We start from the raw sequence: 27,481 nt of genomic DNA, 5'->3' as shown, positions 1-27,481 counted from the left end.
TACTATCATTCTACTTTCCACATTACCCTCCACTTCCTTCAGAGTCCGTCTTAGATTTCACAGTCTATAAGGATACTCACCTCCTTATAAATATCTCCACATCCTGTGCTGCTTCCTTTCATCATCCCTGCCTGGCAAGGCCCCCAAACTGGTTAAACCCAATTCTACTTGCTTTATGAGAGAGCCTACCAACCAATGAAGAAAGAGAGAAAGATGCTCCCTCTTATAGATTCATCTCACTTCAGATTTAACCTTAAATTTCAAGTAAGCACTCAGCATTAAGTTGAAGTTCTACTTTGGGCAATTGGCTTCCTCACTCTCTGAAGATTATTTCTCACCTTTCCTCTATATTGACCATATAGTATGGCACACTGAGTACTTATGACTAGAGAAAAGTGCTTAGTAATCAGAAGAAATAGTTGGAAGAGAAGGGAGCCTCACTTATGTGGCTGTAAGATGCAGGGAAGGTGGTAGATTTCCTAGTAGAAAAATGAAATTCTTTAATGATTACTAGTAATTTTTAAAATCAGTGAACTGATCATCAGTGAGTTAGGGAGGGGATATTGGAAGTGTAGTGGTAGAGGAAATTCATAAACTGGGACTATATGATTTGCTTATTACCTTCCTCATCTTTTATATCTTTCTTCACACAGCCCTTCATGATGTTCATGGAACAAAGATTGTGACATCTCAGGACCTTGCACCTGCTGGCCCCTATACTAGAACACTCTCCCCACTCCTGCATACCTGCATTACCTGCTCCCTAATTTCAGACAGGTGTCCGCATACCTGTCACCTGTTTAGAAAGGCATTTTCCTGAGAACATTTCCTAGTTAGTGCCCTTCCTTAACCCAGTCACATCCTCTCCTTTCTGTTGCTTATTTTATTATTGTATCACACTAATATCTATTTGAAATTTTGTCAAATTATGTTCTCTCCCTGTCTTATTTTAGAAATACTACCTAAGCATGTATTTTGTAAATAGGATTGGGTTCTATGGTGCAAGTATACATCTAGGTCTAATAAGACTGACAGAGCCTTTCTTGTCATCAAGTGTACATTTTAGTCGGAGAGGCAGACATGAAAAATCTAATTACACAGTACTTTCTAATTAGTGCTACAACTGAGGTAAAGAATGCTAAGGGTTCCTCTAGCCTGAGATCTGACTGGTCTGAAGATCAGGGAGAGTTTCTCTGAGAATGACACATCAGGTGAAATCTAAAGGACTTTTGAAGCAGGAGTGAAAATGGGGATGGATATTATAAAACTATTCTGCACACCAGTAAGAACTCATTGTAAGAAGCACTTAACTGTTGGTGTGTGTGTTAACATATATGTATACACACACACACACACACACACACACATAAAACAACATTTGCTAGTTTTCTGCCTCCCTGTGGAGGTGAGCCATTAAATCCTTAAATCCAAGAAGGCCTTTTTGTTTACCTTAATCCTAAGCACTGGAAAGAACAGAGGAAAAGTAATTGGGCTGAATCCCTAAGGCCAGGACAAGGAAGGATAGCTGAGGCAGGGGGGAATAAGCTGTCCATGAGAGCAACCTCTGCTTTCTGGCTATTTATACCTTGATTTTCAACCACAGAGTCTAGTGACTTCAATCATAAAAACAAATCAGAGTAGTTGTACCACAGACACTGTAATACTTTTGACTCTATGGTTCCAATTTTACTAAAACACTTCAAATCTAGTTTACATTTTTTTTAAGGATTTAATATCTGAATTTCTAAAAAGGCACAAAAAAGAGGAAAAATCTCTAAAAAGTTAAGTCTTTTCCTGCCTATGTGTTTTCAGGTAGTAACCTCAGCGTCAGACTGAGAAGAGCAGTGTTTATTAACCACTGGAAAGGTTAATAAATTAAATGAACACAGAAAATGGTTTTCAAAACAAAGGCCAGATTTGGGGGTGAATTAACTTCCCACTTATAAGAGAAACAGGGAAGTGTGTCCTCAGTAATAAAGAGTGGCAACTTAATCGTTACCAGTGAATTTCAATGCTCTTATGGGAAGCACTGCTGGGAATTCAGCCAGACAAGGTAGTGGGGAGAAAACCAATCCTATTAATGAGACTATTAACCCTTCTCACAAAGACGGAGTCCTCCTCTAGAGAGGAGACTAAATGGGGAACTGAGTATAGGTATTAGCTTCTGGCACTCCTGGGTTTGAACTACTAAACTGTATGGTGCTAAGCAAACATCTATAAGCAACGTCATGCATGGTTTGTTACAAAGAATACAAGAGTTAGCTTTTCTGAAGTATCCAGCACAGAGTAAGTATTAAAGAAATGTGGGCTCCTGTCCTTGTTTCTGGAAAGGCTAGAGTGGGGGGAGTAGGCGGGCCATGGGGAGAACAAGAAGAAAGAGGCACGCTTTTCTAAATGAAGATGAATGTGGGACTCTGGTAAACAGGTCTCTCTTTCTTACACCACCATCTTGAAGCAATACACCTCTCCAAAGGTAAGGAGTTGCTGGAGCGCCAAAAAAGAAGCCTCTAGAAAGAGAGTAACTCTCTTTCAAAGGGTAATGGATCAATGTGGATTCTCATATGTTTGAAAAACCATATGAGGGCTGCCCGGGTGGTTTGCTTGGTTATGCATCTGACTGCGGCTCAGGTCACTATCTCATGGCTCCTTAAGTTCAAACACCACATCAGGCTCTGTGCTGACAGCTCAGAGCCTGGAGCCTGCTTCGGATTCTGTGTCTCCCTCTCTGTCTCTGCCCCTCCCCTTCAAAATACGCATTAAAAAATTTTTTAAAAAAACATACGAATGAGAAAATAAAAGTATACACATAAGACTCTTATTAAAAATGTTTTGGAAATCCCACTAACATTTCCTACACGCAGTCGTTCTACTTGGCTGGAGAGCTGAGACAGATTTCGTACCTGGGCAATAAAGACACTGGCCATCCACTCCGTCTGAGTTTGTAAGTTATCAAAACAAATGTGCCTGTAAAACAAGGTTTATAAAATACATAATTCATAAAGCCAGAAGACTGTTCTCCAGTGTGTTTGTTTGGTTATTAAATGATCAGAAGCCTCTGTGGGTTTCTCCTGATTCATGACTTAATACAATCAAAATGGGAGTATTTCAGTATAAGTTGCTTCAGGCTTCTGTTAAATGTGCAATATCAAAATAATAGTATAAATATGCTAGTTTAAACAAAATACAGCTACAGGCTTTGGTAACTGCTGAAGAATGATCAGCAATATTTCTGGAAAGGCAGAAAGGTCACTGTCATTTACTTTTTCATGTACATGATGTTAAACACATCTTTTCCCCCAGAAACTCTGAGTGTAAGACGAAAAATATGTGCACATTTTCTTAAGAGCATACTTTGTAAAAAGGCTTAGACTGTCTCCATCATTAGGATTATAAACATTTAATACCCGCAAGACTCGTGAAAAATGAACCAAATGAAAAACTACTACTGCATGTCCAATAACACTGACTCAGTAACCTTTTATTGAAAACCTGTATAAAACAGAGATCTTGCCCTCAAGGTTCACACATTCTATTAGAGGAGCTAGGCATGTAAACAAATAAATTACAGCAGAGTGAGAAAAAGAGAAAGTATTGTTGACACAAATACAGAAAGAGCACACCTGGGGATGCGATAAAGTTTTCTTAGAAAATTTTCTTTTTATAAGTGTTGTTAAAATGACCTGGATATTTCAATGTAATTACATATTCTTTACATTCCTGTATGAAAAACAATTTGGGAAAAAACATCAACATGAAATTTGTAAAAATTTCATGCTTCCTTCATTAGATTCTCATAAAGACATTGTCCCTTTCCATTACCATGTCCAAAAAAACGGTCCTCTCTATAATTCTGCACCCATGTGTGCAAAATACTACCGATGCCAAGAAGAAATAAGTAATGATTAGAGGGGAGAGTTATCAGACTTTTGGGGCATCTGAGCTGTAATCTGAAAGAATGACGGTTGTGTCTACCACATTAGCAGGAAGGGGATGGGAGTGGGAGGTATGGGAGCAGCATATAGTGTGAAGAAGGCTCAGTAAGGGGGCTATCTACACTGAACATGTAGAGATGAAGGACGAAGGGATGTATGGTGAATCACAGATTACTGCTTTATCAGTAAGTAAAAAAGGGAAAGCCTTGGGAGATGAAGCTCATGGAACGCTGTGGAACAATGCTGCACGTTATCCTTTAGCTATAGGATTCATTGAAGAGCTTTAATGCAGGAAAGAAACACATTTAGAAAGCCTCTTTGGTGGTTGGGTAGAGAATATTCTAGAAAACAAAAATAAAATTAGAGGTATGAAGAACACTTAGGATGACTAGAATAAAACCATGCAGATGAATGAAGGTGTGGCCTGATAAGGGAGATAATTAAGAGGCAGATCCAGTTTGGCTTAGTGATTGATCAGACACAGCTAAGGCTGAAGAAAGAGACATCCAGTACAGTCTCTAGGGAGACTGGCTAGATCCTATGAGATCAATGGAAAAATGTACATATATAGAAAGAAATGGTTTGAGGCCAAGATTTTTTTTTTATACTCAGTTTTGGCTAGTTCTTTTCCTTCATATGAAACTGAATTCCGCCTGCTTATCCCATAAAAGCTGGGATTCCACACTCATAAAAGAACTAGGAAGAAATCAGATATATTTTCTCTTAAGAGACACATAGGATTGAAATGGACCTAAAGCTTGAAGCAAATCTATTTTCTTCTTCTCAGACTAAAAATACTTAAAACAAAAACAAAACAAACAAAACAAAAAAAACAACCTAATTTCACTTAGGTGAAACATTTCCTATCTGTAGATCTACCTGCCAATAACACTGTTTAGTAAAGTTAATATCTCAAATCCAAAAACTGCCAGCAGTTAACTTACCAGTGATGTTTTTCGGAATATGCTGTCAATCCCCAACTAAATCACATGGGAAAAAACACATAAACATACATATTAAAAAAGATCAACTGTACAAAACTAAAAGAAGGATTAGATGTTAAGGAGGAGATATTTAATGGTGGCAATGTGTAATATAGAACAGATACCCACAAGGGATGATTCAGTGGGTATGACTGACGTAGAGGTGAATGATCAATGAGGGGTTCAGCTACAAATTTAAATACGCTGAAGGGAGACAGAGGGAAGGAGTCTTATATGATGTTATGGGAAGGTGGGGAAATCTCTCAGAAGACACTCTTGGCTGAGGAAGGACAGATGTCTAGGAAAATGGCCAAAATAAGAGGATCTATACATTGTCTTATTGATATTGCGAGAAATTAAGAAAATGTCAACTGAAATACAGGTGTATGTTCTGGGTTTAGAATTAAGCATGTAGGCAAAAGTGAGAAAATTTTCAGAAACAGAATCCCAAACTAAGCACATAACAGTCCATTAAAATGTTTCATAAGAAAAGTATTCTTGCAAATGTAATTAGCAATTCAAATTAAACTGTGATAGGAAGTATTGGAATAAACCAAATGCTGGCATGATTCAAATGTTGAAGAGGGGGACACTGTATAAGTGGGGTCCACTCGCTCTCGGCTACCTATGTGCTGTGGGTTTACTACCAAATTTGGCAAAATGAAAAGGGCAAACTACATAGCTAGGCATCAAGAGGCTGTTTTCCTGAGTGTAGAATTTCCTGGAACATTCCTTATGTCCCCAGGTTGGGAGACTGATCAAGAAACAGAATGTGGAGAAAAACTGATGTGTTTTTCAGTAGACAGGACCTTCTGGGGATTTCCTGCTTTATGTAGCAGAGATGCAATCACCAAGGGGTTTGACTGCAGTGGAAACAGGCTTTTTTATCTGCCCACATAATTTCCCTTGATCTGCAACAGGCCCCCTGCCATGTCTGTGACAGCTCAAAGATTTTGTCTAAAGCTTAATTTATAAAAAGCTTGATTAACGCCTCTGATCTCCAAATCCTTAAATAGACAAATAGTCCTATAGCTTTTACTCTTCAAAAACCTTTCCCTTTCAAACTTTACCTTGTTGGAGGCTTCATTTTCTTTTTCACTCCAAGATAAAACTTCATTGAACTGAGGGAAAACATTTTCTCATATTTACTACTCTGTAAGGAAAACAAAGTAAGTTGTAATTAAATGGATTTTCAAAATACCTTTATATTTTCCTGGAGTATTAATGACTGGATTTAGAACTGTTTAGTTTCTCCAATGTTTTACGGATGTAATACCAAGTTTTTACTGAATGAAGATTGTTCTGATTACAATGTTATAGATTTAAATAGAAAACTTTGGATATACATGTACATTTACAGAAGTGTATATATGCATACACAAAAACAATTTTTGATTCAAAATGTCTGGGACCAGATATATATCAGAATTGATTACTTTTCAATTTTTTTTTTTTAATTTTAAAACCACAACATGCATTATATGGTATAATTCCATCAGTGTTACCTGGGGCAGTGTCCTGTATTCATATAACTAAGGCAACTACTTTCATGTTAGGTTTTGCCGCCAAATGCATTATGACCTTCTGTACTTTTTGGATTTAAGAATGAAGGAACACATACTGTGAACCCTGATGGGTACATATTGAACTATCTCAAGTATCCATATTAATAGAATTTTTCACAATTCATGAAAGCAGACTATTAAAATAATTTACATGCACCCAATCAATTATTCTCCATATACATCCTAACATACTTATTATCTGTAATCACTATTTTTCAAAAATCCTGAACACAGACCATCATAACTTCTATCAAACCACACCCACTTTATTACTCATCCTTGGATAACGTGAAATAGCTTTCATAAAGGTAACAGCCACAGGAATAATTATTAACACATGCTTTCCCCATATCCTAAAAATTCTGAAGGCAATCTCTTATTTTAAACTGTTAGGCATATAGCATTTATAGCTAAGAGCAAGGGGTTTGAGATCATAGAAACCTGGGTGCAAATCTGGCTTGCTACTTAGTTTGTGACCTCACATTACTTTTCTCTACTCTTCTTGTTTGTAAAGAGGGACGATAAAAATAGTATTTCATAGGGTTATTATTGACTAAGGAAAGGGTTACTGTGAAGGATAATTCTACAGATTAAATAAGACAAATGCCTATAAACTGTTTAGTCCAGTAATCACCATTAAAAAAAGTGTGCAATAAATTATAGCTGCTGTTATTATGGACTTAGAACATATTGCTTCAGAGAGACAGCAATATAGACAAACTGTAAGAATTCTAAGACAGTACACAAAAGCCCATTTAGCAAATATTGGCTGAAATTTAGTACAAAGTGCATTTAGCTGAAATTAGTACTAGGTTCTATACAAGTTAACATATTACTATGAAGTCTTCATGAAAGCAGTCGAATCTGAAAAGTAAAGGATGGAAAATATGTTTATAAAATTATAAACCACCTTCCATAGAGACAACAGGTCAGGAGAACACAGAAAAAGCATAAAGGAAAAACAAGCAAGAAGATTATCAGGAAGAATGCTTGGGTGACTAGTGGTCTGGTACTGATAAGGCCACGATGAATTTACTCCTAGTCACTATGATCAATGTTTGCTATTATCATCATGGTAGATAATTTAAAAAAACTATATATTTGTGGATATATTTTTTTTTATGGCGAGGTTTCTAAAAATGAAATCACTAGGTCAAAGGCTAAGAACAGGAGTAAGATTCTGGTCAAACTGATAGGGTACATTTACTTCAAATTAAACACACACTCATATGTACATTCATTAGCAATTTTTACTTTTGATTTGGTCAACAATTTATCTATCTTTACATATTTGTTTGAATTACTTCTCTATATGTGAAAGAAAAAAACTGCCTTATCTTTTTAAATGGAATATTCTACACAAATTGTTTTCAATAATTTTGCTTGCTGTTTACGGTTATTATTATGAGTCAAGTATACGGTTTTTTCCTTTTGAACTTTCTTAACTAGATCTCAACTTGAAAGCTGACAAATACTAACTTGCATGGCCATGTAATGAGAAGCATTGCTATTTTTAAAGTTAATTCTTTTGTTAATCTAGAATATATATTTTATATACAGTATAGACAAGAATTTAAATTAAAAAATATTAACAATTATCCCAGCCCTACTTATTTAAACAAACCAATCTGTAGATATGCATTTATGATGGTGTATTTAAAAAAATAATATTTAATTTTTTTTTTAAGGTTTAGTTATTTGAGAGAGAGAGAGAGAGAGAGACAGAGAGAGAGGTGAGAGGGAAGGGACCGAGAGAGGGAGACACAGAATCCGAGGCAGGCTCCAGGCTCTGAGCTGTCAGCACAGAGCCCAACGTAGGGCTAGAACTTACGAACCGCAAGATCATGACCTGAGTTGAAGTTGGACGCTTAACCGATTGAGCCATCCAGGCGCCCCCCAAAACTAATTCTTAATTACCTGACTTTATGATACTACTGCTATCTCTGTTCATTTTTATGCCAGGATCATATTATCTAAGTTATTTTAGTTTTATTGTAGACCATGACAGTTGGATGCAAAATAGTACACTATTTTGTTTTTTATCAACAAAATGTTTACAAATATTCTTATCTGTTTACACTTTGAGGTGATTATTGTATCATTTTTGTCAAGTTCTAAAAATAATTCCTTTGAGATTTTGAAAACAAGTACATTAAACCTATAGATAAATATCAGACTTTACATACATTTTATTTCTATCAGTGAAGTTCTGTAGTTTCCTTCATAAAAACCTGACTTCTTGTTGAGGTCATTTTCTAGTAGTTTATGTAGTTTGTCTTTTAATTCTGACTGAGGACTGGTTTTGGGGTACTTTTTTGTAGTGTGCTACTTTACTGAACACTAAGGTGTAACACTGAAGTCTAATAAAGAGCAGTGAGGTAGCTTTCTAAAGCAGTAACTGTTTCATGTCGGAAAGAGTCAAAGCAAAGAGAATTTAGGAATTATATATAGTAGTGGAGCTTCCTGGCCACCTCTGTCAGAGACTACATTAGATTGCAACTGAGCTGAATGTCCCTCCTCATAGTTGAGAGACTCCTGTTCCCTTGGACTCTGTCTCAACGGAAGCGGCCAGGTAGGGTGAGAGGCAGTAATTCCAGGAGTATGGGGAAAATGGGAGTTTCACAGTTGAGATCAATGTTCGCTATTATCATCTGATGAAGCAGGTAGTCTTAGTTTATATAGGACATCAGTAGGGCCAGGACTGCCTACATTTTGAAGTATTTTTGGCAATAGAGAGTCTGAAGTCATACAACTGATTCTCAAGCCACTCCTGACATGCAAGCTCATTACTTTATGCCACTAATGACAGAATTTGTGTGGAAGTCAGCAATGGTGGAAAGAAGTTTTAGTTTCAGTCTTTAAACTAAATATACATAAAGTGGAACTGCAAGGATACTAACGGAAAGTTCCATAAAAAGAAATCTCATTTGGCAATGTAACTTTACTGTTGGTTTATTACAATTCTCTTTTTTGGTATGTGGATTTTCTGGAGAATTTCTTCAAAAAGCTCAATATACTAGGCTGTAAGGAAGTCTCTAATGTGTTACTCAGGCACTATAATTTAAAACAAAGTTTTTAACTAAGCCAATTAAATTAGTGTGTTTAAGAAATTATTCTTACACTAAAAGGAGTTTGCTTATTAGTGCATGAAACTTTTAATGGCCCCCTCCCCCACTTGTTTTTTTTTTCACACCATTAACAGTATAATGGTAATATTCTTTGAAACTTATCACCTTTTATGTAAATCAAGTCTGAAAACATTTTAATTAACATTTTCTATGCACAGTAAACTCTCAAAACAAAATATATCTTCCCCTGTGTATTACCCTAATTTGTTGTTAATGAGCATTCATAAATTATCTCTAATTAACACATAGTCTTTTTAAATACACTTTTCAATTTGTAACTTCTACCTCCTTCTCAGTAAATCATTTTCTAAGTATATACAAGCATACACATATTAATGGTAAAACTGTCAAAACCAGAGCCAAATGTTTATTCAAATAAGTTAGGAGACTTGCACTATTGCTTATTTACTGTAAAATAATTTGAAATGTTAACATTGCCAATGACTCGACCATCAATATTAAAAGGGACAGACCAGCAACATGAAAAAATAACCAGCCACACAAAATCATGTATTGAAAACAATGATAGTTTAAGGAAAACTGTAAGTCGGGTCCCCTCTGCTTGCCTGAATGTGCAAATTAAAAGTATCAGCTGCATTAATTTATTCCAACAGATGTACAAACACATCTTTTAAGCACAGTAATTATAATTCCATAACCCGAGGTCACTGTTATAAAAACAAAATGTGTTCAGTGTCCTTAAAGCTCAGTGTCTTTCTGACAAATAGTGTCTCACTATAGGTAGAATCTAAAAAAGGCAAAATCGTAGCATAAAGTAGAATGGTTGTTTCCAGGGGCTGGGGGAAATGCAGAGACAGTGGTCAAAGGGTATAAAGTTTCAGTTATGCAGAATGAACATTCTGGAGATCTAATATATAGTGTGGTGACCATAGTTAATACTCCTGTACCACATACTTGAAATTTGATAAAAGAGTACATCTTAAAATGTTCTCAACACACACATACACACACACACACACACACACACACACACACACACACACACACACACAGCCAGCAGATAACTATGTGAGGTAATGGATATGTTAATTAGCTTGATTACAGTAATCACTGTATCAAAACATCACCGTGTACAAGATAAATATACACAATTTTTGTCAATTTATAAAAGCTTGAAAAATGAGAAATATCTCAAAATTATGTCAACCCCCCCTCACTCTTTTAGACAAACTTGATACTGTCACTCTCTACCAATTTATATGAATTATCTTAGACTGAGAAGGTTGATCCTTTCAAAAAGATATAAATTCTTAAAATGCATTCTGTTAAACAATATGAGATTATCTCACAAAACCAATGTCTGGAAAAAAAAATCACTTGTCCACGAACAAGCTTCCTGTGGCGGATTTTTAAATTGATATCAGCTTGGGGGAAAACGCTATAAAAAGCCAAACTGTATTGATTGTCATACTTAGGAATATTTGGTACTACTAAAATGAAAACAGACTTATCCTCTTTAAATAAAAGTCTGTCAGCAAAACCACCGAGGTAAAACAATGGAAAATTTGTATTTGTTTGGTAAGTCCCCTTACACGGAGGCTTTGGAGTCAGACAGTTGGGAATGCATTCTGAGTCTGTTGCTTACTGGTTATGTGATGTTGGGCAAGTTATGTAATACCTTAGTAGGATCAATTTCTTTATCTGTAAAGTGGGAATAATTACAGTACTAATTTCACAGGGTTATTATAAAGATAAAATTAGATAATCCAAGTGAAATGTACAGAACTCTGCTTTTTATAAAGTAACCACCTGAATGTTAGTCACTGCCATTATGATTGCACTGCTGTTACTATTAACAACTACTAGCTGTTTCTAGCAATGTCCCATTGCTACACAATGGAACTGCTGTTTCCTTAATGGGACTAAAACGTTCAGGTTCATTTTTAAATACCCTAAGCAGGACACTTAAGAGTGACACTTAACCAACATATGTACATAGAAGGGCAAAGATTAAGAAAGTCAGTCTAATGAAGATCAAAGTGGGTGACCCACTGAAGAAAACCAAAGAAAATTTAATCAGAATCAGTTCTAGACAGCTAAAATAATCAGCTGTGAAGTCCTGAATTTACTTTCACGAACACAAATCTAAAGTTCATGAACCTTGAAATCTGATGTCTTCAGTTCACATAACCCCAAATTCTTCTGTGCCTTACTTCTGCAGACTCCACTCTTCCTCTACTAGAAAAACTGAAGGATGATAATAGATAATAACCATTTGATACCCACACAGACTCCCTGCTGGGTCTATGAGATGGCATAATAAGGTGGGAGAGTTCAAGTACAGTATGTATTACAGCTCTCTGAATAGAGAGGGGTGAGGGAAGCCCGGGAAGCCCGGGAAGCCCCCCCCCCCCCCCCCCCGCCTGGACAATCCACTGTCTTAATCAAAGGAGGAATGCTACTCAGATTTATTTTGCCCACATGGAGCCCTCCCTGCTGGAGGAACATGCAGGGAAAGCGGTCAAAGCATGTGGGGAGCTCAACAGAAGCCATAATAAAATGAGATCACAGAGGTTTGGAAAGCTGCCTAAGAATCCTTTCTTCGTAACTATTAACAGATGTTACTCGTCTGGTCTGTCTTTATACATCTCTACAACACATCACAGGGAATCACCACACTCCTAAAGCATGCAAGCAATATGAACCCAAGGGAATTTGATAATTCAATATAAAAAAGTGCCTTCAGATCCTGCTGTCATTCTACATTTAAAAGAATTGCATAGGTGTGTTACCTGAATCTCAAGGAAGTAGAGATGTTACTATATACATTCTTATAACCGCCCAAACTAGATAGAGAATATTTATTTATATCACCCTAGAAAGATCCCTCCTGTCACCATCATCTTGCTTCTGCAACAACCTTTCTCCACACCTCAGGTAGACACTTTCTGACTTCTATCATCATGAATGATTTTGCCTGTTCTTAGACTTCTTGTGTACAGACTCATATGGTACGATTTTGTATCAAGCTGCTTTTGCTAAACAAGGATTTAAAGATTCATCTGTGTTGTTACATTCATTACTTTTCATTAATTTTTACTGCCAAATAATATTCTATTGTATGAATGTATCATTCTTTTATTGATGATGAAACATTTGGAATGTTTCCAGGTTTTGGTTTTATGAGTAAAGCTGCTTATGAACATTCTTGAACAAATGCTTTTGTGAACATAATGCCTAGGAATAGAGTGGCTGGATCGTGGGTAGCTGTATGAATATTTTTTAAAAATTCCAAACAGTTTTATATAGTAACTGTGTGATCTTACCCTTCCACTAGCAATTTATGAGGAATTTAATTAATCAACATCCTCAGTCATACCAATCGGTGAAAACAATGTTGCACGGTTTTAATTTGCATGCCCCTCGTGACTATTAAGTTGAGCACTTTCATTACAATGGTTTATTGACCATCCCTACATGTTCTTTCACATAGTATCTATTCACCACTTCACTCCAATTTTTATTGGGTAGTCTTTTTATTGTTGATTTGTAGTTCTTCATATTCGGAAAATGAGTTCTTTCTCAGATGTATGTACTATGAATATATTTTTCTCTATCTGGGACTTGCCTGTTAATATTCTTAGTGAAGTCTTTGATAAGCATGCTGCTATATATATATAATATTACATATGATATATATTATATATAATATATATATTCAGGACTTCTCTGCACTAAAATAATGAGAAGTGCTCAGAAAGGTCATATGAAGTTCTTCACAGTGTTACTCAGTGTATTAATACCATATCCCAGAGGCTGCAAGAAATCATCAGCTTACTATGTGTTCTGTTTCCCACAGGGCTCGACTGCCAAGAGAGTACTGAGAGAGACATAAAATGAGAATGTTAATACCCACACAAAAACACACATGGGTTCAAATACTAAATATACAACTACCTTTGAATCTTTGTAGAGAAAGAGATACCCATCTCGTAAAACAAAATACCGGTCTTGAAACTTATTTCCAGACAGTATTTTAGATGGTTCTTCTTTAATTTTCAAGACTCCTTCTTTGATACTTTCCAGGGCCCTCCTCTCTGTAAAGTACAACATTACTTTTGTAAGTTAGGTACATTTTCATTTATTTGGAGTATAATACAAAACAATCTGTATTTTCAGTTTTGATAATACAAACTAACAATTTGTTTCTGACCATTAAGAAACCTACAGTTAATTTCTGGGAACACGATGTTTCAGGGTATTTACATCTATTTATAATATACAGGCCTGCCTATGCTGTTCAATTGGCTACTGGCTAATAAGCATTTGAAATGTGGTTAATCTCAACTGAAATGTGCTATAAGTATAAAATATAGGCCATATTTTAAAGCTTTAGTACCAAAAAAAAGGTAAAAATATAATTTTATAATACTGATGACATGATAAAATATTTTAGATAATGTGTTTAAATAAACTGTATTAGTAAAAATTAATTTCACCTGTATTTATTTATTTATTTATTTATTTATTTATTTATTTATTAACATTTATTCATTTTTGAGAGTGAGAGAGACAGAGCATGAGCAGGGGAGGAGCAGAGACAGAGAGAGGGAGACACAGAATCCGAAGCAGGCTCCGGGCTCTGAGCTGTCAGCGCAGAGCCCAACGCGGGGCTTGAACTCACAAACTGTGAGATCATGACCTGAGCTGAAGTCAGACGCTTAACTGACAGCCGCCACCCAGGCGCCCCACACCTGTTTTTCTATATCTTTTAATGTGGCTACTAGATAATTTAAAATTACACAATTGGCTTGCATTGTATTTCTTCTGAACAGCTCTCGAAAAACCATGCAATACATAGGTTAAAATGGAAGCCTCTCCCAGGATTCTGATTCAGGAACCCAAGAATTCTCAGGGCACTAAAGAAAATTCTGTACTTATGAACCAAGTAAGTGGGGGAAAAAAAGCGCTAAGGCAGAACATTTATCAACAACTATGTTTCATGTGCAATACTGCCAGAGTCCCACATTTGAAAATCATTTCAACTAATTCTATAAAATTTTTTTTCTTACCAAAAATTTGGTAAGAATACCAAATTTGTATTTGGATAAATTTATCATGTATACATGTATCAATACATCTCCAGTCTAAGACTTTCTCCTTGAATTCTAGACAATATTCAACTGCCTACTTGAGAACTAAAGAGCAGTGGGTAAAAAAAAAAAAAAAAAACCTTAAGCCAAACACCATATGGTCGTTATGGTGTCAACTTCTGCTTTTCCTGGAAAATAAGAGTAATGACACATATCCTGCAGATTACTGTGGGCCTTGTATTAGATAAAGACCCACAAAAAAATGTTGGGTGGGACGTATCAGACTAGGACCTTTAGCAATTTTCTGCTAGTCAGGTGATACAATTTTTAAATAATCATGCATGGTTCCTAAAACGTACAAAATAAACTGAATGGTTCTAGAAAAAAGAACTCTTGGTCTTAAATCGAACAATTCCTTGGTTTAAAGAAAACGTGTACTTACAGAGCAAATAATACACAGTGGCTCACAACTATAATTGGCATAAGAAAACAGAAGTAAAAAAACCAGAAATAGGTCCTTGTAATTATACTCAAACATGAGTATGGCATGAATATCTGGAAGTAGAAATCCCCAAGACTAATCACATCACTGATGCTGCAAACAAATGTAATTAACAAACCCCAACAGTTTTCATGACACATTTACTGGCCACATAGAACATTCTTTGAATCATACTATCATACTAAAACAGGTTCTTTTTTGGTAGTTTGAGACTTTAAGGTAATTTCTGAACAACACTGCTAAATTTTGTCTTTTCACACAATCAATATTCACTTCCATAAAAATATTTCAAATGATAGAACTTTTCCAATTAAAAGACTTGAAAGAACATCTATTATAATACAACTGGAAGGTCAAGAAAAAAGTAAACATATAAAATAAATATTCAGTGAAATTCATATTATATCAAAGCATTCATTTCTTCATGAAGTATTAAGGGTCTGGTATGCACTTGGTCCTAGTAATATACAACCTTGGAAACAAATGAATTAAATATGGGCTAGCAAATAACGCTGTGTCTACTGACAGAAGTGAGCAATTCAAAAAACATTCAGTAGGCTTAGTGATTCAGCTCATTTAGAACAGGAAAGTTGAGAATGGTATTCATAATACTGTTAGTTTAGAAATAGGTAAATCTTTTTAAAAGTTTAAATTATAATCAAGTTGTGAGATATAGATATTATATATTGCTTAAGCCAAACAAATTCCATTTATACTTTTTTTTTTTTTTCCTCCATGGAGAGAGAGAAAATCTTAAGCAGACTCCACACTCAGTGGGAAGCCCGACCCAGGGCTCGATCCCATGACCCTGGGATCATGACCTGAGCCAAAATCAAGAGTCATACGTTCGACTGAGCCACCCAGTGGCCCCTCCATTTACACCTTCTAATTGTACTTTTTCATTTAGATTTTTGTCCAAATGAATAAGCCTTTCAAGTTTTACCAGTGACCATATGTCCAGTGCCTAAGTAAACCATTTGCAGGTCCAAGAGAAAACAAGCTTAGGGAAAAAATATTGTTGCTATGTTTGGGTTCATACTTGTTAAAATTTATTTTAATAATAATTACATAATTGAGTATATTAGTTATATCTTGCAGCATACTTTAAGGGACTCAGGAGGAGAGCTTTGAGAGAAATAAATGTGAAAGATGAGGAAAGAATGAAAGACTCTGAAATAAAGAAGTTCGGTAACTAGCAAGGACTTTAAAGAATTTTTAAAGGCTCTCACAACGAAATTCTGGATGCTCTCAAAACGTTAAAACGGAGAAAAATTACCCACTATGTAAATGACAAAATGAAACTACAGACTTTGGGGGCCATCGTGTGTGACTCAGCATGTAATAAAACTAAGGTTATGAATTAAATGGCTTCCAATCCTTCACTTTTCCAAACCTTTCCAGTACTGCTTGGTCCCTCAACAGTGGGGTACTTCACTCTCAGGTTTTCACTGCCTCCCTCTTCACCCCAGGCAGAAACCTTACTAGGGTCCTCTGCTTCAGAGGAGTCTCATTCAGTACAAAGTTCATGCCAGCTGTATCCACTGTACCTGCTTCCCAGACCCCATCCAGGTTTGAATTCAACTCTAGTTTGTAAGAAATGTAAGTTTTATGCTCTGCATGTCTCTCCTGAGCTGGAGTTCAAATTTCTGCTATTCAGATCTTTGCAGTGGGCTTTCTGCTTCATAATTCTTGAGATTCTGGCCAGTACTCCTGTCTCCCTGCTATGGTTTGCCTTCACAATTCTGTGAGATCTTGCTATCTCCATCGTCCCTCACAGCACAGTGATTTTTCTAGATGTCATTTTTTTTTTTAGCTTCAAACTTCAGAGCGCTAGTATTTCTAAAGCCACATAGGCAGTCTTTCTGGCTATACCCCCTCCTATACTTATTTAATATACACTGAATCCCTCTGATCCAATCAAAACAATGATTTCACACGTCATATGGTCCACAATATCAATCTTAGCCATGCTGTAAGTTAATAAGCACAGAATATTTCTATGTAATACAAATTTAAAAAAGAAAATAGGAAAGAAAAACATAGGACACACCATGTAAATCTGCTTTCAATGGAAAAAGAAACCAGCTAAAGCAAATGAATCATGCACTAAAAGATTTGGGAAAATCATCTAATGTATTTGCAAATATAACACATGTGAAGATTTAATGCACTCCTCTAAGCACCTAATTCCTTCAGAGAAGATTCTGGGATGTACCCTAATGGGTACAATTTCCTTTACTACCTTTGTCTTTCATTCCAACAAAATTCCGGCATTCTGTTATATCTAGAGAATCATAAATGCCTTTCCCCTTCTTGTTGATTACTAGGACATGGAAGGAACAAGTGAAGTTAAACAATGGGTCTTTCGAGTTAACACTGGAGATAAGGAAAATAAGAGCCAGTATTCTTGATTGTGCTATAATTTTGTTATTAGTTAGAAAGGCCCTTAAAAGTCACATGTATGAAACAAAACACAATAGCCAAATTTATTTAAATAGATTATCATATTACTGGGACGATGAAACGATGAAACTGATAACAATAAAAAAAGTTTTTCCAAACCATTTGAAAACCACAAGTTCTTACACAAATGAACAATCCCTAACTAGTGGTCCCTAGTCCCCAAAAAAGAACTGACTGTAGAGGAGGTGGAAGGATCCTGGGAAGGAGAGGTAGAGACAGAGAGAGGGGGAGGGAAAAACATAAATCCAGGAATGGTACTTCCAAATTATATACTCCTCCTTTTTCCTTCATGTCCAGTCAGCTAGCAAGTCAGCCATTGTTCTTTGAGAATTTCTCTTTGGGGTTCAATTCTATTTTATTCCCAATGCCATTACTCTAACCCCTGCCTTTTCTACCTACTACCTGGGGATTCCAGGATTTTATAACTCCATGCCCTTTGTTCTAATGGCTCCAGCAAATAATTCCAGATTTGTGTTATGCAAATGCTATTTTAACATGTTAATCCCCCCCCATCCAAAGCCTTGTTTTTCTACTATTTAATGCTTTACTTTTTTAGCATTAAAAAAAAAAAGTCTAAACTCCTTTTCCTGACATTTAAAGGACTAAATTAACAAATTTCTCCTACCCATCTCTATAAAATATTAAATAAAAATATATTTATAGTTCACTTGATCATAATATACTGTTTGGAAAACTAATCATCTCTACACCATGTCTCAAGTTGATTACCTGAATAAACTTGAGAGAAATTCCATTCTTCTTGCTTCTATACAAATTCTATCCCACTTCTGTACCCACTTCTGTACTTATCCGCAGAGATTTTTCTAACAATTCTAGTTCATATTTATTATTTATATCCCTACACTCTAAGATATAATCTAGTTCCTGGGTGTATAAATCCTATTTGCTTAATAATTTACCTCTTAGGTACATGATAATTTCATATTTGCTTTTTAAAACAATGTGTGCTTTGGACTTTCCTCCCCAACCTACGAGAGCTGACATAGCAACAGCGACTAAGGGCACACTCTGATGCTGGGTTTAAATGACAACCACATCGACAGGGGCACCTGGGTGGCTCAGTTGGTTCAGCGTCAGACTTTGGCTCAGGTCATGATCTCACTGTTCTGGAGTTCAAGCCGTGTTGAGCCCTGGGTCAGGTTCTGTGCTGACATCTCAGGGCCTGGAGCCTGCTTCAGATTCTGTGTCTTCCTCTCTCTCTGTCCCTCCTCCCCCCCCAGCAAAAGTAAATAAACATAAGAAAAAATGACAACCACATCCTCCACTCACTCTCAGGTAGTCATCTCTGAATCTCAGTTTCTTCACCTGAAAAATGGGGATACATATAATACTCACCCCATGCATTTGGTGGGTGAAGTGCTTAGAACAGTACTTGGCACAGAGCAAGCAGGGTGTACTTTTCTCTGTACTACAAAGAAAAGAAAAAAAGAGAAAGAACTACACTTCCAAGGGCCTGATGATTTATAGATTGAGTTTATAAGAATTAAAAAACTACTGATTTATCCTTGATATCAGTCTAGTTGGTAGGTTAGGACAGAATATATGGACTGGATTTGGAGACATCTTTATTCAAATGCTTGCTCTGCACTTACAAGCAAGTGGCCCTGATGGAGTTATGTACTGTCTCCATGCCCTCATTTCTCCATGTGTAGAGGCCTGGTTAAGACTAACTAGGAAGAAGAAATGAGATGGTGAATGGAAAAGCATTCAACCCAGCATGTGGCACAGAGTAAAATGCACAGTAACTAAAGTGGACTGTTATCTTTTATATTTCTTATATATGTTCTGAGCTAGACAAGAGAATATGAAAAAAAAAAGCCCATTTTTTTCATGGTCTCTATGTGTCTCCCTTCTTTGGATGGCAAAGATTATTTCTTCAGGGCTGTCCATTATTCTTCAGGGCTGAAAAATTCCTTGTTATTCCACCTCTGCCGTGAACTTTGTAAAAGAGACAAATGGGCAGTTTCCAGGAGAGATACCCTCTTTAAAATATGCCATGACCAAGTAATAGTTGGCAGTATTCGCTGCCTAACAATTTCTTACAAATTAAAAATTAGGCAAGTTTTCCTTTGATGCTGATTATATAGAATCATGTATATTCCCTTGTTTGTTTTTTAGTATGGTTGACACACAATGTTACATTAGTTTCAGGCATACAACTTAGTGATTTGACAAGTTTATGCTATGTTCACCACAAGTATAGCTACCATCTACCCCATTATACTATTACAGTATCACTGACTATATTCCCTATGCTGTGCCTTTTATTCCCATGTCTGTTCTTTCTGTAACTAGAAGCCTGTATCTCTATCTCCCCTCCCCCCATTTTGCTCAATCCCCCATCCTCTTCCCTCCCCTCAGGCAAACACCAGTTCTCTGTATTTATAGGTCTGATTCTGTCTATTTATTCGTCTTTTTTTTAATTTTTGAAGGACCTTGAGGGTATTATGCTAAGTGAAATAAGTCAGACTGAGAAAGACAAATAACCAGAAAAACGTGTGTATTCTTTTCAACTGGAAGGAAGCAGAATTTCTGATATATTGCAATCATTGTATGACATTCCCTCAAAATTCATTTTAGTAAAATTTAGTTCTACAACTGAGTAGAAACCAAATTGGATAATAACTACTTAAAAGTAATCTAATTTTTTTTTTTTTTAATGTGTCAGGCACAGGCCTATCATTCTTTTTTTTTTTTTTTTGTAAATTTTTATTTACTTTTGAGAGAGAGAGAGAGAGAGAGAGAGAGAGAGAGAGAGAGAGAGAGAGTGTGTGTGTGTGTGTGTGTGTGTGTGTGTGTGTGTATAGGGGAGAGGCAGAGAGAGAGGGAGATACAGAATCCCAAGTAGGTTCCAGGCTCTGAGTTGTTAGCACAGAGCCTGATGTGGGGCTCGACCTCACAAACCGTAAGAGCATGACCTGGGCTGAAGTCAGACACTTAACCGACTGAGCCACCCAGTCTCCCCAAATGGTACATTGAAAGTAATCTATTTTTTAGGAAAACCCAAATATGTCCCCTGACTCATTCCTAGTCTATTTTCCTCTGTGTTACTTGTACTGAAGAAGTAATGCTTAATAGAACTAGTAGCCTGTTGACATCTTCCTACAATTAGAGTCCCCATAAATAAGAAAACTGTAGATATAATTACCATTGAAGGACTGACTAGAAAAGTGCCAGAAATTCCATGTCATTTTACTGACAATGCAGCAAATTACAGATAGTAGAAAACACTCTTCTATTCTATTTTTATCCCGAATTATAATAAAATTTTAGAAATAAAATTTAGCATCATAGTGTTGTATTTAGGATACTCTTAACACATAGATAGTATTTTAGATTTTCCAAAGTGTTCATGTATTTTATCTTATTTCATCCTCATGCAATTTTTTAAAAAATACTTTATTTATTTATTTTTAAATAATTTCTACACACAATGTGGGGTTTGAAGTTAGAATCCCAAGATCAAGAGTCACATGTTCTACCGACTGGGCCAGCCAGGTGCCCCTCATGCAACTTTCTATTCTAAAGTAGGAAGTACAGGTATTATGATCTCATCTTGTAAGGGAGAAAACTATGGTTCACAAAGGTTTTGTTACAGAACGAGGGAGCAAATGTCCTAGAATTACAATTCAGGTCTCTTAACATCTAACAAAGAATTCTTTTTATACTGAGATGCTTGTAAGTAATGGTCATTGTTCATCATGATCACTACAATACTAATAAATGTTTGGGGGCCTTTCTTGACCTTGCGTACCATACTGCATTGTTAAACACACTGTTCCCTAAAGGGTAATCCTTTGATGATTCCACACATTGCTCTTTGTTTTCTGACAGCCTTTCAGATTGTTCCTTCACAAGCAGGGCTCCCTTAATAGACCTGGGCCTTACGTGCTGGTAATTCTACGCTCAGTTCTTTAATGTTCTTATTTTAACATTACAACTGCATGATCTTGCACTCTCCAAAGGCTAAAATCATGCCCCACATAACGTGCTCCCTAGTGATGAGTACTCAGATCCCTTCCAGACATACACCATTGGACACCTGACAGAAAACTAAAAACTACAGACATCCAAAACCGAATTCAGTGACCCCAAACCCTATTTCATCCCGAATAGTGGCCTCTTCTATTCTCCCCATCTTAATGTCTTACAAAGTATTCAAATCAAGAAACTGAGGACCATATGCCATTTTCTCAACACTAATACAATGCTAATTTCCTAGGGAAAGCATTCCCTCACTATCTAGATAAAAGCTTAAGAATTTGCACTGCTATGAAATTCTGCCAGTACCTGCTCAGTTACAAAGTGTTACTCATTTATATTTTAAAAAGTTTACTTAGCATGTACTTTTAGTGAGTAAAAGAATAAGATAGTCTTGTTAGGACAACAGATGTAAGAAAAACTAAACAAGCAATGATATTTTGTTGAATGAGATACATTCAGTGTTAGAAGAGATGTTAGTGATCAACTAACTGAACGATTTTTCTGTTCTTGAAAGCTCTCCATAAACTTCCTGGCTAATAGCAGTCATGTACTGCATGCTGTATTTGTAGCCTTATAATTTAAATAGACGTAATACATTTAAATTTTCTCTTCCTTGTGGGTAAAGATAATGCTTAACAATCCTTTAATTTTCCATAGTAGATTCCTAATAGAAACTTACCAGTTGGTTTTCTCACTATAGAATTTTAACATTAAAAGAAGCTGGGACATTCGTGCTTCATGGTGAATATCAAAGACTATCATCAGTTTTCAAGAAGATACTTATATTTGAAGTGGACGAGGCGTACCTTCAACTGTTACACACATTTGGATTTAAAAAGATTTGATGGGGAGTGGAAAGTAAATTCTTGCAGTGAGACTATGATTTATGGCCTCATACTATTTTTGCTGGAATTTTCTTGTATTTTCTTAAGTTAGTTGATAGTGGATGGTTCAGCTTTCCAGGTCTGTATTTGCCAGAAGCAGTTGCATTTTGAACTATTCTATTCTAATGCAAATTTAATTCCAAAGCATCTGTCATATGTAGCAATCTAAATTTAGAAACCCACAGGGATCTGCATTTGAGTTACATCTTATATCTTAAAAGTATTTCTTCCCCATTTAGATCATTAAAACTTGACGCCAATGTATCACATTCGATTGGGGGTAACTTTAAAGATCTTTAACGCTTAAAATAAGACTTCAGCAACATAAAATTATTTACTCTGGAACCTTACAGAAGGTATACATTTATGGTTTACTTGTGATAGAGATGCTGAAGCTTAACTCAATACAAGAGATAATGATAAAAGACAGTCTAATGAGATTAGCTATGACAAAGTCTAAAATGGCAATTTAAATGAAGTTTTATTCCTCCTATCATAATGTCTCAGTCATAATCTATGGGGTAGAAAAGAAATTTGAGGACTATTATCTTTCTTTTCAAGTTAGTTAACTCCTCATTAGAATAATGGCAATGACACAAAATGTTTCCAAGAAATAAAATGCTGCTTTTGAAGAACACAGAATTGATTTCTAAGTAGAGGCAACAAAATTTATTTACTGTCATAGACTTCTATAAAAGTAAAGTATGCTACCTCATTACCTTAAATGAATGAGCACAAATTAAGTGTCGGATGATTCTAAATCTTTTCCTGCTTGTGTTGTCGACATTTTAAGTTGTTCAGGTAAAGTGAGAAAATTAAGGAAATGAAAACCCCTAAACTACCCTAAACGCTTAAACCTGTTATTTGATAAAATTCTTGATTTAGCAAGTAGGTGTTGAAAACCTAATGTCAAGCAAAAGTATATGCTTATAATTTGTTACATAAATCAGAAAAATTATCACACAATTTATGAAATGGAAGTCATGTAATAGACAAACACACACATATACATGTATATTTGTACGTGTAGATACAGAAATAGAAACACTCCCTCTCTCTCTGCCCCTCCCCCGTTCATGCTCTGTCTCTCTCTGTCCCAAAAATAAATAAACGTTGAAAAAAAAAAATTTAAAAAAAAAAAAAAAAAAGGGGGCGCCTGGGTGGCGCAGTCGGTTAAGCGTCCGACTTCAGCCAGGTCACGATCTCGCGGTCCGTGAGTTCGAGCCCCGCGTCAGGCTCTGGGCTGATGGCTCAGAGCCTGGAGCCTGTTTCCGATTCTGTGTCTCCCTCTCTCTCTGCCCCTCCCCCGTTCATGCTCTGTCTCTCTCTGTCCCAAAAATAAATAAACGTTGAAAAAAAAAAAATTTAAAAAAAAAAAAAAAAAAAAAAAAAAAAAAAAAAAAAAAGAAACAGTGATAGGTAGGGAGATGGTAAAATCTGTGGCCAGGAGGCATGGAGTGTGGAAGAACAGAGTGCAAAGGATGAGGCAATGCTACTTTATATGTTAACAAAATATTAAATTAGCTATTTGTTAGTGAGAAAAAATGTGGTTGCTACCAACTACCCTTGTTTCAAATTCTGCTAATTTCCACATGGCTCCCAGGGTAGAATAAGAAAATCTCGAGAAAGGAAAAGAAATCCTTCACAGGGTTCCCTTTCTGCCATAAAGAGCACTGTCTTTCTGAGATGACTCCAGTTTTTCTGCTAACAAATTGACAGGGAAATCACATTTGATTTACTTTCGTTACTTTCCTTTTAGATCCCAATTTTAAGTAGTAGATGTAATGAACAGAGCAATAATTCTGGAGTAGGTGGTCACTGTGATTGATTTAGGAGACATTTTCCAAGACAGAGACAAGGTAGATTGAATGTCTAACCAACCTAAAATCTATCACAAAATATATCCCCCTAAGAAGTATTTATAAGCTCTAGGTTGCTACAAGACACAATTATAGGAAAAAATCATGACTTAAGAAATTGATTTAAAAAATGAACAACAGGCCAGAGTTGTTTTAAAATGACAATCCTAAATTCACACAGATGTAGAACCAACCATAATGAAAAAGATTATTTTGCTTTGACAATCTTAATATAAATCAAGCTCTAATTAAAAACATTTATAAAAATTTTATTGGATAGAAAACAACACAAAACAAACTTTTTAAAATATTTACTGCATAGATACTATTTATGACCAAAAATACATAACTACTAATATGAAACGGTCCAATTAATGTATTTGCTGATGCTGTTACTCTAAAACCTTTTTTTTTTTTTTTTCCCATGCAGAGAGAAATCATTTCCTGGTAGAAGGAACTATAGATATTATAATAACAAGCTGTATACTGGTTTGGAAACCAGAGGTAGGGATAGTGCAGGGGACAGGCATGTGTTTTATGGCTCCCACTCCATTACAGGCATGAAGGAGATGTGAGAGTCACAAAAACATTTGCTGACATTTTACCCTAGAGAATGTTTCATGCTTGGGTTCTCCAGTTCTTATGCAGATGTTTTGTCTAGACCTTATAGAAGCTTGATGCTTTCACACCACAAGGACACACTCACAACACCATACAGAGCACACACAGGAGTGTATGAAGCATCGTTATAACACAGAATCTCCTGGCCCAGTTGTGGATACAGCCAATGCACAGTATGCTACTCTACCATTTCTTTGTGTCCTTAAACAACTTTAAAGATTTCTACTCAGATGTCATTGCTCTCAACCAGCTCAATATGATGCAGTTTTCTTTTTTTTCTTTAAACATCAACAGCACTTAAGGGTATACTTGTGTTGGTTATCCCTCACCTCCACCTGCACAAAACTTTCTTTTTTATCACAGCCTTTAAGACCTTATTCTTGTCTGTTCTTATTCACCTAACCAATCCACTAGCATTCAAACAAGACTGAAGGTATCATGTCTAGGTACGGATTTCACGTTTTTGTTTTGTTTTGTTTGTTTGTTTGTTTGACAATACAGTGAACTAGAGACATTTTGGAGGGATACTGGAAAAAGGAAAAGGAAATTCTCACCAGAAAAATAAAAAAAAAATTGCTTGAAAAGATGATTTTCTAAAAGGAAAGAAGCCATGAGGACTTATTATATATATATTTCATAATGCTGACAGGACTTGGTTTATAAGCTCAATGTTTTTTCTTTATCTCAGTGTCAAAATGAAAGAATAACAGAATTTAAGAGCCAGAACAGATTTTACAGATTATCTAAATCAGATATTCTCAACACAGGCACCACTGACATTTTGAGCCAAATACTTCTTTGTGAAGAGCTGTCCTGTGTTTTATAGGAAGATTACCAGCATCTCCCATCTCTACTCACTAAATACCAGAAACACCACCCCATCTAGTTGCGTCAGAAGTGCCTGCAGACATTGCCAATGTCCCCTGGGGAACAAAACTGCATCCACCTGAGAACCACTGCCCTACAACATCATAGAGTCATGTTTGTATGAGAAAATTTCTGTTGCAATCCTTAAGAGGTGTAGGTATGTAGTCAAAAACATATGCAGTTATGATAAAGGGATTTAAAATAAGATAAAGGTTTCTAAAAGGTTAAATGTCTACAGCAAGAAGAATAACACCTGTTTGGTTTTTTGGTAAGATGAGAATGACATAGAAGTAAAGTAGTTCAACTGTTTGCCTTTTGGAAAAATGCTTTCATGTAAATATAACACACAAAGGACAGACACATAAGACGTAAAAGACATGTTATGGTCAATGTCTGTGCCCCCCGAAATTCAAACCCTACCTCCTGATGTGATGGTACTAGGAGGTAGGGTCTTTGGGCAGTAATTAGGATTAGATGAATTCAGAGGGTGAGCCCTCGTGATAGAACGTGTCCTAATAAATCACAACAGAGCTTGCTTCCTCTCTTACTCTCCACTCTGTGAAGACATGAGAAGAACAAAGTCTGCAACCTGGAAGGAAGTTCTCACCAGAAGTGGACCATTCTGCAACCTTCATCTCAGACTTCCAGTCTCCAGACTGTGAAAAATAAATTTCTGCTGTTTATAAGCCACCAGTCTATCATAGTTACAGCTGCCACAATAGACTAGGACATTATCATGAAATCAGAAATTTATCAGATTAGCTGTGGTACAATTAAGCACTTACAGATCTATGGACATTAGCTGGAAATCCTGAAATCCTTCTAAGAAGGTTTCCAGCATGTAAGAGCTGTACATATATATAAAATTAGACCACAGACCAATCTGTTCTCAAATCCAATATTTAGTAACTGTCTGATCTGGGGCAAATTACTTCATTTTTCTGTACTTCTGTTTCCCCATTTGGAAAATTCAAATCACAATTTGGGAAGTTTAAAGAAATTTAAATGAGCTTTAGTAGGTACAGAGCTTGATTAATAATATGTGATTAATAAATAGTAACAGCCAGTATTAATATCAATCATAAAAGTTGTAGTAAAGTTTATCTTCTAAAACTAAAATGATTTCAGGGTTGGTTTATGTACAGTGCCGGCAGTAAATCTTTTTCTAATTTGTCAGCTGATGACAATATAACAGATGAATCAGTTCCAAAATAAAAGTTTTCTGATACCTCACAAAGGTTCAGAGACTGTCCTGCGTGTTTGCCTTGTGCTAACTTTTTCTACCTCACGTGTGTATGTGTCTTCTCCCAGATGGATGGCAAGTATCCTTATTGGGAGCGTATCATTTTGTACTTCCTTTTCTTTCCCCCAGTACCACCCCCAAAATAAGTGAGAATTACAAATACTCAGTCTCAGAGTTTGTATAACTTGCACTTGAATGCTCAGAGAACTTTCAAATGGGAACATAATTCAGGAAGAAGAGTCACCATCTATTTAAAAATTAGAAAGACACAAAAGTGTTGCAAAAAAAAAGTCCTTTTAAAAAAATATAAACCACTCCTTCCCAAAAACCTTAACCTGGGACATCAAATTAGCCAGTATTAGCAGTGTGCTACTT

The 27,481-nt window shown here is 36.0% G+C and overlaps 1 protein-coding gene across 6 annotated transcripts in view; it reads right to left on the bottom strand.

The window, feature by feature from the left end:
• The window catches only part of ARAP2 (ArfGAP with RhoGAP domain, ankyrin repeat and PH domain 2), a 222,008-nt gene that overhangs the window by 11,097 nt on the left and 183,430 nt on the right, over positions 1-27,481 (bottom strand). For 5 of the 6 annotated variants that reach the window (XM_086705258.1, XM_086705256.1, XM_086705260.1 and 2 more), the window contains 4 exons: positions 13,527-13,666; positions 5,986-6,068; positions 4,877-4,912; positions 2,901-2,964 (listed from right to left, as the gene is read on the bottom strand). In XM_086705258.1, the coding sequence (XP_086561384.1) occupies positions 2,901-2,964; positions 4,877-4,912; positions 5,986-6,068; positions 13,527-13,666 (323 nt within the window). Of the gene's footprint in view, positions 1-2,900; positions 2,965-4,876; positions 4,913-5,985; positions 6,069-13,526; positions 13,667-24,762; positions 26,420-27,481 lie in introns of those variants that run through there. The other variant, XM_086705261.1, reaches the window with a different exon arrangement.

The sequence above is a fragment of the Puma concolor genome, chromosome B1 (genome assembly GCF_028749965.1).
Source record: "Puma concolor isolate L17-30 chromosome B1, mPumCon1.1.hap2, whole genome shotgun sequence".
NCBI lineage: Eukaryota > Metazoa > Chordata > Mammalia > Carnivora > Felidae > Puma > Puma concolor.
Note: the sequence above shows the minus strand (reverse complement) of the source record. Positions and strands in the feature narration are given on the sequence as shown.